The sequence below is a fragment of the Tauraco erythrolophus genome, chromosome 5 (assembly GCF_009769465.1).
Source record: "Tauraco erythrolophus isolate bTauEry1 chromosome 5, bTauEry1.pri, whole genome shotgun sequence".
Taxonomy (NCBI): domain Eukaryota; kingdom Metazoa; phylum Chordata; class Aves; order Musophagiformes; family Musophagidae; genus Tauraco; species Tauraco erythrolophus.
This window is the reverse complement of record NC_141469.1, coordinates 6,315,470-6,327,529: the sequence shown is the minus strand read 5'-3', so window position 1 is coordinate 6,327,529 and position 12,060 is coordinate 6,315,470. Positions and strand designations below refer to the sequence as shown.

At 37.4% G+C, this 12,060-nt stretch overlaps 1 protein-coding gene across 6 annotated transcripts in view; it reads left to right on the top strand.

The window, feature by feature from the left end:
* The window catches only part of PRDM5 (PR/SET domain 5), an 84,782-nt gene that overhangs the window by 40,968 nt on the left and 31,754 nt on the right, over nt 1-12,060 (top strand). For 5 of the 6 annotated variants that reach the window (XM_086611893.1, XM_086611892.1, XM_086611891.1 and 2 more), the window contains 3 exons: nt 3,251-3,344; nt 7,346-7,506; nt 10,818-10,911. In XM_086611893.1, coding sequence (XP_086468019.1) covers nt 3,251-3,344; nt 7,346-7,506; nt 10,818-10,911 — 349 coding nt within the window. Of the gene's footprint in view, nt 1-1,708; nt 1,796-3,250; nt 3,345-7,345; nt 7,507-10,817; nt 10,912-12,060 lie in introns of all 6 variants that reach the window. The other variant, XM_086611888.1, reaches the window with a different exon arrangement.

The following is a 12,060-nucleotide window of genomic DNA, read 5'->3' as shown; positions in this document are numbered from 1 at the left end:
AGTTGGACACAGTGCTTTTTTGACTTCCAGGATGCAGTTACTGTGCTAGTAGCAGAGAGCTTCGGAACCTGCATTAGGAATGATGGATATAGTAGTTAAAGCACTTAAATCAACAGCATTTAACAGAAAACATGCTTTCAAGTTTGATAGCAACACACTTGAAAAAGCTCTTCACGTTTTACAGCAGAGCTACATACTTTTTATTTATAACAACAAACAGGATACATATACATTTTGTGCCTTTGAATTCACGTTTTGTGTTTTAGGTGGAAACTTGTTGTTGCTGTTGTTTCTGTGATTCCTTTATGAGGATTATTTAATTTGATTTTGTGTTGAAGTATCAGAACAAAAATGGCTACTACAACACGTGCTTTTAAACATCTTTCACATATGGGTGAATGTTGGGTCATTTCAAAGGTGCAGAAGGATATTAGTTCCTCACTGTTCACAGGATTTCACTGGGAGATAGTGGAGTTGCTAAGAGTATATCTGCTCTATGCAGTGGAACTTTGTGATGTGAACCCTAACTTGGCACTCATTATGCCATTATAGCTACAGATCTGAGTGGCAGGAACTGTTAGTCTTCCTGTGGCACCTCTCTGGCATGCTGCTTCTGCATACAAGTGCTACACGGCTCTGTGTAGCTGCGTGTGCAAAGCTTGCTTTGTGACTTGCTTGGACATGTCAGCACTGGCAAGTGTTATGTGATGTGGAACTAGCTCAGACATCTTTTGAGAAAGACCAGTTTATATGACCAAGTGATCGTATGGAGAATATGGTTCCATTTTTGTGTTGTGACAAGGGAGGAGAATAGTATCTGAAATTAAGAGGCAAATGTAGTATTGGATTGTGCAGCAGATAGTAGTCACCTTTCGTCCAGGTTAGATTGGATGGAGGTGCACGTTCTGTGCCATATAGTGCAGATTACTTCTGTGCAGGAGAAAGCAAAGTTTTAGCCCCATCTGCTCCTTTGTTGCTATATATAGAGGATGAGTTCAGAGAATAAAATATGAGCATATGACAGTGAGCAGAACTAGGTCAGCAGACGCAGGATTTTAAAGGGTTTATGGTTAATCCAGGGTTATTTGGTCCAGGGGAGCATAATGAATTGAAGCAACTGTATTCCCTCAGTTTCTCTATTGGGAATAAGTAGCTTTGGGCTGGGTTTAAGCCTCCACAAATGCTATGGTAGGAAAGCCTGCCATGAAATATTCCATAAGAGCCCATCCTCAGTTACTTTGATCGTATGGTTGTCCTCTACTCTGACTGAATGGAAACCATCTCTGATCTGGACTCTGTTTGTAGGACAGAAAAAGGACAGTATTAGAACTAATGTGCTTGTTTGGGGGAATACCTCTCCTCATTAAGATTTGCATGGCTTTTTGTAACAGACCTAGCTTGTTTCTGCATCATTCACGAAAGAGGCAGATGATCTGTGTACCCTTGCACGTGGGTACGCCTAGTTTGGTGGTTTTCTTTGTAGGGAAGTTAAGATGCGCAGATGAATACTTGTGTTTTGATCAAAAGTCTAGGAGAACTGTCAAGGAGGAATTCTGTACAAATCACTGTGCTCTTCAGAACTATCACTCAAGTGGTGAGTGTTCTAAAACAGGGCATTTTTTGAATAAGCAACATGAATTTTGCGCTCGTGAAAGGTGCCAGATTGACAGCCCTAGAGACTGAACCCTTCTATTTATCCACAGAACAGGTACAGCACAGACAGCAGCACTGCGAGCTTCCCCACAGTGTCTCGTCAATATGTCTCAACCCTGTTCTGGAGGAACCACCTGTTGAGGTGAGAAGGTAGTTCAGTCTCTCCATGTCCTGTCAATCCTTGGCCTGACTGCTGAGGCTGCCAAGCAGGGTGTCAAATAATGCAAACTGTGATGTAAACATGTAGAAGCTGGACTGAAACATTCAACAGATTTTATGTAATGTGTGATATATTCCACACATTTGATGATTCTCCAGTTGCCTTTTTGCTCTAAGTAACATAGGCTGAGGTCAAGGAATTCACTTTGAATCCAAAGCCACTGTATCCCGTTGCAAGTACTCTAATGTTTTGGTACTGCTGTGTGTGTAAGAGGACATTTCTGTTAAATCAGTCTAGGTTCAAGGCCTTCAGTCTATATCTAAGTAGTTATACTGACTCCACACAGTCCCTTTTTTCTCTGTAGTTCAAGGGGTAGCTATAAATGTTGTACGGTATTGTGAATAGCAGAAATAGATCATATAAATATGTACTATGCAAATATTTACCCTTAGTCTACAAAATTACCTCATTTATCTAATATCGTGCATATTATAAAACACTTACTGTCCATCTTCTTTTCCTCTTGGCACTGCAGCTTCTACTTAAAGTCCTTGTGAGCTAATACAATGTTTGGACACTGATACTTAAAAAACTTACTTTACTTTGCAAAAATAGTAGGAGATTGGGTAGGTAATAAATTGTATGGATTAATTTACTACCTACAGTGGGACAGCACTTAATAACACTAGGAAACAGGGAAAGTGCTTTGAAATTTGCAGAAGTAGAATGAAACTGGATGTTTCCTAAGCTCCAGAAAATAAACCTGCTTCAGCAACTCTGCAGTTGAGAGACTCATCCAAGCTTAGCCTTTTATTGTATTTATGTTTTTGAGACTGTTTCTCAGCTACGATGAATTTTTCTAGAGCAAACAAAAATCTCGGTATTGATGCTTCTATCTTTTTTTCTTTTTTAATTTTTTTTTTTCTTTTAATTCAAGAACCTGAAACAAGGATATGTAAGACTAGTCTCATGATTTGAGAAATTTTCTTTGCCAAATTTTAGATACTATCTAGAGATAATTAGATCAGTTTTATCTTCAGACTTCACTGAGAAAGAGTTATATTTCCATGTGTTTAATTTTAAAGCATTTATTCATGGTCTTCAGTGCTTAAGGCCTATGTTACTACTGATGAAGCAATGCAACTGAGCTTGTAGTTTCTTTTGCTGGCTATTCTAGATTTTTGTTTCTGTTTACATGCACACCTTATGCAACGCTTTTGAGGACTGGGGAGGTACATTTATTAGGTAGCTGCTGTGCTGACTTTCAGAATTCTGGATAATGGCAGAATGATTGTTTTAATTCTTCATCCCCTGATGTTTCAAATTGCTCTCATATCCTCTCTTGAATCCAGCCTAGAAAATTAGCTATAATTACTGTAATGACAGCTAGTTGATTTCCCTGAGCCTTTCCTCTGACATGTTGTCTTTCATCTGCAGACCCATTCTGAAGAGAGACCATTCCAGTGTGAGGAATGCAAAGCTTTGTTCCGAACCCCATTCTCTCTACAAAGACATCTGTTAATCCATAACAGTAAGTGCTAAGTCAGAGAGGAGGAAGAACTTCCTCAGTTCTCACATTTGACTGAGAAAAACAGACATATGGCACCTAGCTCCAGTATGCAACTTGCTATGTTAATTAGTATTAAGATTCAACTCTAACCCCAGGGAGTTAGAAAATTCAGAGCCAAATTCAAACCTTATTTTTAAATACACTTAAATGCAAATCCAAATATGCTGTAGAAAATCCAGCAAGGATTTGAGGTCTAATGACAAGAGATTTCCTTCTGCATTAACTGTGCTAGTGTTACCTCCATTTTAAGAAAGGAGAAATGGAAGCAGAGATGACTTGGTGGCTTGCTCAGCTTTTGTAGGTAATCCAGTTAGAGCTTGAAACTGAGATTCTCTCTCCTGTGCCAGTACAGGCTAATGTTTCCTGCCTCTGACACAGAGGTAGCAGCCCAGAGGAGTGCTGTGGCCATTTTCCCTTGTGAGTAACTTGTTCTTGGCACTCTGTACTGTTTTTTAACTGACTGTGTAAAGATTTATTTTTGGTTGAATTTTCTCCGTCTTCAATATTTAGAGCCCTAGACTACCATTCAACCACATGAATGTCAGCAATTTAGATTTTAGAAAATATTCATGGTCTAAAATCCCTGTAGTTTAGAAGACAGTGCTTTAATTTGGGGAGTATTTACATTAGTATAATTAAAAAAAAAAACCACAAACCTTTCCTTTTTTAATCCTGTATAACAGTGTTTCTGTTAGATGAATTAAGACTGGCATTTCATAGAATCATAGAATCGTTAGGGCTGGAAGGGACCTTCAAAGGTCATCTAGTCCAACCCCCCTGCAACAAACAGGGATATCTCCAACTAGATCAGGTTGCTCAGGGCCTCATCCAACCCGGCCTTGAACGTCTCCAGGGATGGAGCATTCACCACCTCTCTGGGCAACCTGTTCCAGTGTTCTACAACTCTTATGGTAAAAAATATTTTCCTAATATCCAATCTGAATCTACCTCCCTCTATTTTAAAACCATTACCCCTTGTCCTATCACAACTGGCCCTCCTGAACAGCCTCTCCCCATCTTTCTTGTAGGCCCCCTTGAGGTACTGGAAGACCGCTATAAGGTCACCCCGGAGCCTCCTCTTCTCCAGGCTGAACAGCCCCAACTCTTTCAGCCTGTCCTCATAGGAAAGGTGCTCCAGCCCTCTTATCATCTTCGTGGCCCTCCTCTGGACCCTCTCCAACTGGTCCATGTCCTTCTTATGTTGGGGACTCCAAAACTGGACGCAGTACTCCAAGTGAGGTCTCACGAGGGCAGAGTAGAGGGGGAGAATCACCTCCCTCGACCTGCTGGCCACGCTCCTCTTGATGCAGCCTAGGACGCGGTTGGCCTTCTGGGCCGCAAGAGCACATTGCCGGCTCATATTGAGCTTCTCGTCCACCAGTACTCCCAAGTCCTTCTCCTCAGGGCTGCTCTCGATCCATTCTCCGCCCAGTCTGTATTTGTGCCTGGGATTGCCACGACCCAGATGTAGGACCTTGCACTTGGCCTGGTTAAACTTCATGAGGTTGGTACGGGCCCACCATTTCTAGTTTGTTCTTTTACAATTATCTTTCAAAGCTTCTGCGGTTTCACAAAGCATTAGATTTTGTAAAATCTTTTTCTGATGTTAAATGTTAAAAATGATGGAGGGGAAAGTTAAAAACCTGTGTATTCTAATGAATCAAGCATTTGCAGGATATCCAAAAGCAGTAATTCACAGTACACAGAATTGCAGGCCTTGGTAAAGGTCTCTCTAAAAACATATACTTCGACCTTTTTTTTCAAAAGGATGGGAGCTCAGGAAATTTGCGATCTTTTAAGCTGGGCTTGTGATTTGTGGCAGGTTTAGCTGTTCCTACCACTATTTAAGCAAATATTAAATATATCAGACTGTGAACTGCAGTGGCACAGACTTTGTCTAGTCAGTTTTCCTTGGTGCAAAAGGAAACGTGTTCCTGAGGGACAGAATAGGTGTTTGAAGGTGGTGACTTCTGCCATCTTGACTAAAATTGTCTCCAAAATGAGTCAAAGCCTTAAACCAGTAATACTGAGTATTTTTATTAATCACAGGGAAGATTTTTAAGACTTTTTTTTTTTCTTTGGAGAAAGAAACCCCAACAGCTGACCAACTTAACAAGGAGGCCTTAATACAGCAGAATATAAGCAACGCTTTTATAATTGTACTGTATCTCTCTTGTCTGTAGTCCTATAAAAGGAGTGTTGTCAGACCAATAGCAAAGTGAAAAGTGAAAGTCATTACTAGGATGAACTGAAGAAGGAACAGGTTTCACTTCAAGGCTGTGATTAAAACAAGAGGCTCTGCTGTTGTCTGAGAAGAGCTTGTGTTCCTAGTGAAGAAATGTAGAACTCTTCCCCTCCTGACCTACCTCTGAGACTGACAAGTTGTGCTGCCATGATAATGAGTTTCTCATATTTGAAATAACTCAGAATTACAGGCGATGTCCTGCTGCAGCTGGTTGATAGATAGTCCCTCTCTTAGCACTAAAATATACCTGTTGCTATAATGAAAGGAGAGAAAACAGAATCTCTAGATACATTTAGCTGAATTTACTGTTTGGTGTGGTTGCATTGTATATTCTTTTATTAGAAGCAGGCACTCTGCAGAATGATGTAGAATGACTTAAATTTTATTTTACAAACTTAATTTACTGCAGAAGTTTTTATTTCATAAACTCATTTCTTAGGTGTTCCTATCTTGAAATTGGAAAAAGCATCATGGATATCACAGGTTATTTAGGTTTTGAAATGTCTGGGAGTACTTGAGGCACCACTGTATTAATAAACTTCATTTATAGGTGTTATAATATATAATAAAGATAAAATTTGTGCCTCAGTATGTAGCATCAAATGGGATTTAATATGCAGCATACTGAAATCCATTCCTATTCATATTGACTTTTGCACTGCGACCAAGGCTGGGATGATTTTATTCTTCAATGAGCTATAGCAAGGAAACAAGTGTACCTCTACATGTGCATCATTGCTGCTGGAAGTAGCTTGTGCTTATACAAGTCTGTGTCTTATTCATATAGATCAGGGATCTGCAGATCAGACCACTGTCTCCGAACTGGAGAATAGTCCTTAGATTATAGCCATCTTCCTTTGTGATATAACTGCTTGGAAAGTTTTCTGGGATATGGGCACCTGATTTCCAGTTTAGACTGTGGATTTCTGAATGAATGTCATGTTGCAGATTACCACTCATGTTTAAGTGGTAATTTTAAGCAAGAAATTAACAAATAGAAGAGAATATTCTCTTCTGCATTCACAGTAGCGTCAAAGTTCATTGTAATGATTTCTCTGAAGAATCACATCTTTTTTTTTTTTCCTCTCAAAAGATGTATGCAGATTTTCAGAATACAATGTCTCTTCCCCTCTCTTAAGTAATTTATTGAATTTAAAAACTAATAACAATATTAACCTGGCCTCTGCCATAACCTTCAACCACTCCTCCACAGATTGAATAGTAATATTGCTGTAACAGTTAAGAGTTACTTCATCTTTCTCATATGAGTTTGCCTCTATTGTTGTGAATGAGATAGGTTACTCAAAGCAAGTATTTTTTGTTTTGAGAATTCTTTTAAATTCAGAAAGATGTCTCTTACCATATAAATTTCAAAAGATGAAGTTTATTTCATCTTTTTGCTTGTTACCATAAAGAGAGTCTGTTACTGGAGGTGCTGATAAAACCTGTGCTCCATTTCATCGAAAGCCATTTCCATTGGTTTGGCAACCTTTGCCTATAGAGTTTACTCTCACATTTCTGGCTATGTTGTTGTGGTGACTACTTTCTTAATTTCCCAATGACATTTTTATCTGATGTGATATTTCTTTTCTTTCTGTTTTCAGGACCCAACTTTTTGTTTGTCATTGTGACTTTCATTCGTTTTTCTGAAACAATAAGCATTAGTGTATTTCCAGAAAAATCTGGTATCTTGAAACATTGTTTTTCTCTTAATAAGGTGAGAGGACCTTCAAGTGTGATCACTGTGATGCTACTTTCAAAAGAAAGGACACATTAAATGTTCATATTCAAGTTGTACACGATGGCCATAAGAAATACAAGTGCGATCTCTGTGACAAAGCTTTTGTGACACCCTCAGTCCTGAAAAGTCATAAAAAAGTGAGTAGAATCAGTTCTATCATATTCATTCCTTTGGTGCCCTTAATGTAAACTTAAAATCTCCGTATGCTTCTGCGTTTCTGGCTTTCAGTAGAAAGCTGTGACAGTGCTTATTGTTCTAAAATGCTTATTGCAGTAGTGGGGTTATTGGTGGTACGCAGGATCTGCAGCGAGTGCGTATGTGTAAATCCAGTGTAGGTACTCCAGCATCTGGTGTGTAGCAGGATGGAACTCGCTGCACTGCTTTTACCATATTCCTTTCCACCTATCTCTGCAATGGATTTGAGGTAAACTTTAGAAGAAAGCTTGCTCACTAGTTTGGTCTGAGGTAAGATTTACATGACAGGGAAGAAATGTGAAGGAAATAATTGGATTAAGAACAAATCAGCTGAAGAAAATCAGCTCAGGTGTTGCCACCAAATACAGATTGTTAGAGTTTGTTGAAAAATGTCATGCATATATTATTTGCCATATAGCATGCTCTTCATATATGCATGTAAAATTGAGTGTACCTGAGTTACTTAGTACGATATTTTTAGCACATGAATCTGGTGAGTACTACACATTACTACACGATTCTATATCTAAATTGAGGAAAAAAATGTAAGGGCGTCTTTCAACATCTCTCCAACCCTACTGTATCGTAGAGGTGTGGGAACTAACATATGTCTTTGGAGCCTAAATCAAGTTATTGGCAGATAGTAGACTAGAGAATTCTCTGAAATAATGGCCAGCACGGCCTCCTTAATGTGTGTTTGATTTTTAACATGTTTGCAGATTGCAAAATGTAACAGAACCAACTAGGAACAAAATCTCTTTGGTTTCTTTTGTGGTCTTTCAAAGGTCTTGATCTTCCATTAAATGTATTTTAATGCGTTTGCTCTCTGTCTTCAGTCTGTTTTAAATGCTGCTTGTCTCATATTTAATATGCCTTAAGTTACTTAGTAATTATAGTTGTTGGAAGATAAAGTTTCTTGTGATTGAGTGGCATAACTGTATAACCAAGATGCTTCTCTCCCAGATACACTTAGTGGAAGATTTTCATCTGTACTTTAGAAGAGCTAGAATGCCATGGGGTTGCCTTGTTTGTAGATTTCAGTAGATGTACTAGAAGATGATTGAGATTCAAATAACCTGGTTCATTAATTGTTGTTCAACCTGTGAAGTCAATTGAGTTTTGCTGTAAGAGATAAAGAACTTTATATTATAGGATGCTCTTCGTCTCTCCTCTTAAATTACTTTTAAAATAAGGAGTATTAAAACATATTTGTTTTTCAAGCCCAAACATATTGGTCTGAGGAACTCAAAGATGAAGGATATAAAAAATAAACTTGTAACTTGTTTCTGATTATGTTCTTGGGGAGCAAGACTTTAGGAAGGCTTAAGATCTTTCATTAGACAAACTGATTGGTTTGGAAAAAACAGGCCACTTTTCAGACACGCAATCCCCTTTATCCTTATCTACTTGTTTTTATCACTTGATTAACAGACCTAGCCTTTAGAACTGATACATTGATTTGAGATTAACCTTTTATAAAGGATCTTGCCAAGATGGATCATAAGATCAAAAATGAAAAATATTACCTGGAATTGTTGATGAGTTCTGCAGAAAATTTTAAACTTCTATTCCTCAGATTCCTTTCTAAAAAAATCAGTATGACTTGCTATTTCACATTAAAATACAATACATATATGTATTTGTATTTTAATGGAGAGCCGCTACTGTTTATCATTTATCCTTATAATTTCTTTGACATTCCTTCTTAACTGTAATATCTGTTGCTTTATGCTGCTCTCAGACTAGGACTAGCTACATGTGAGCCTTGTAATTGTAATATGTTGCTCTTGGAAATCCTTTTTTTTTGATTGTTCGGAATGAATTAATAGCTCTTTGTCTGGTATTCCCCAATGTTGCTCTTAGAGATGTAAGTGATTTCTAAAGAACTCTGTTGTAATCAAGAGGGATTTAACGTTCATATCTCTAATGTCAGGGAATGAAAACTCTGCAAGTTCGTCCAGTATTGAAATGATATCTCGTTCATGTCTCATTTGCTCTTGCTTCAGCTGCAGCACAATATGTACAATGTGAGATAAAGTTTTTATGATGTAATGAAGAATTTTATATACTTCAATGTCTTTCATAAAAGTAAGAATTAATTTCCCTATCTGAAGAGAGTCATGTGTAAAGCTTGAAACTCAAATTGTCAGCTGAACATATAATTTAATGTGTTATCCCATTTAAATTAACACCTATAAATGAAGTAATCCAAAATTCTCTACTAAAAGAACATTCATAGTTACAAGGAAATGTTATTCACTAGACTGATAAACCTATAAACCTTCAGTTCAGAACTGGGCATTGAAAGTACAGTGTGAAAAAATATGAGAACCCATGTGTGTAGCTTACTTCAAGGTGATCTTGCTGTTGACCACACAGGTTGGATGGTAGAGAGTAGAGTTTCTGATTTTTTTTTTTTTTTTTGCCATTTTGAAATAATACTTACATAAACAAGGTGCTCTAGCCTTAAAAGCTTGATTTCAGAAGATAAGCTCAGTGTATGATTTAGTGTTAGTGACAATTACAATGTACTTCTCATTATCAGTTCTCTACATGTAATCTGATCCTAGCATTTATTACAGACTAGACAGGATCCAGTATGCAATTTAGGTTGACTGAAGTCACTGGGAACTTGCACTTGCCTGTCATAGACTTCAGATGAAGTGAGGGCTGTGTTCCATTCATGTGAGCCAGTCAGAAATCACGTGCACAAATCTCCATAGAGACCTTTTAAAGCTCCAGTTCAAGTTTGCAACAGGAAAAGTTATGCTAGGTTAGGTAAACTGTTTTCACTACGTTTCATAAAGTAATAAAATGCTGTGAAATTAAAACTTTTAAAAATAGACCCATTTATGAAGCCTAATTTTACTAAGTAACCAAATTATTGTTTGCTGGTTTAAAAACCACTATGTCATAGATATCGATCTGAAAAGATAAGTATCTTATTCTTGCAATCATGAAAATACATGAAGATGAATTAACATTTTCAATAGAAACTATTTAGGAAACAGTAAACTTAGGAACTGAAAAGCCAGTTTATTTTGCCATTAGTAATGAAATTTGTTTATAATTATTGAAGAAAATTGAAAGAACACATATAGCTAATTCCTTAGAATCTCTTCCTGATGTGGTGGTATACAATATATAATGGAGACAATAGTGGTCAATGTCAATATAGTTAAAATATTCCATATTTCACTTCTTTTAAAGCTATGCTGAAGCCTTCATTCTTATCTTTTCCCACCTCATGTAGACTCACACTGGAGAAAAAGAGAAGATTTGCCCGTATTGTGGACAGAAGTTTGCAAGCAATGGAACACTGAGAGTTCATATTCGAAGCCACACAGGTACAGTGTTGCTTATTGTCATGAACAGAGACGACTTTCTAAGTGTATAACAAGGTATCGCTAAGTATGTCCACAGGTTGCCGATCTACAAACCAAAATGCACATTTACAGGTACACCTAAATGGCACCTTTTTCAGACATTTTACCCGCTTAATGTGTAAAACCAGTTTCTATTCTCAGCTGTAATTATATATGAATATGTGTGTGTGTATAATATATATATGGATATGGATAGTTATATGTATATACGAGTTCATTCAGCTCTGGCTGATAAGGTGTTTTGAAACTCTGATTCTTATTAATGTGATTCTGACCTTATCATGACCTGCATGTTACCCAAATAAGAATTTTCTACCTTGAGTGTGCTTTAACTCAAAATTTATTTTCTCTTGCAACATCTGACTTGTTCTGCTGATCTCCTAATGTTCCTGGGTCTGAGTTATGTAACTTATTTTATACTGCTACTCAGATTGTATTGCCATTTCCCTATCATGTTATATAGTGCTTCTGTAAACACACTGAAAATAAATTAGTCGTATTGTTGTGTTGATAGGGTTCATTTTGTGAGCTTATGCTTTCATACAAGTAAGTACCAGACAACTCAAAGGAGTTTCTTTGTGATAATTTATTTCCAATATATAATAGTATAGATTTGCCTTTGGCAGTCAAAGCGCCAGTTAACAAATAGCCTTCCTATGACATTCCATTCACTTTGCGTAAGCAAATTTAGTTTGTGGGGAGATGACAGAATTGGTGTTTTTAATTGTTTGGCTTTCTGCTATGTTTGGAAAAGTCTTAATCACTTTGGTCTATCAAGACCACCCGTTAAGATTACAGGTTTTCTAGTTTTTGGTATATTGCGATTTTTGGATTTGACTAACGAATTTTTATCCTGGTCCTGTAGTCAGGATAAAAGGCTAAAATTAACTTTTATCTTTAGCTCTTTTTCTTTATTAAATTCCAAGTTTGGGACATTTCTCCCTCATAGCAGCTGTAGAAAAACATATACATACATGTGCACGTGCATTCTGCTCAGGTGGTTTGCATATGCTGTATAATCATAGACACAAAAGACGCTGAAAGTCCAAGCTGGCAAGACCCAGAATCGCAATGCAGTGGTTCTGTCCATTCCTCCTCTTTATTCCTCTT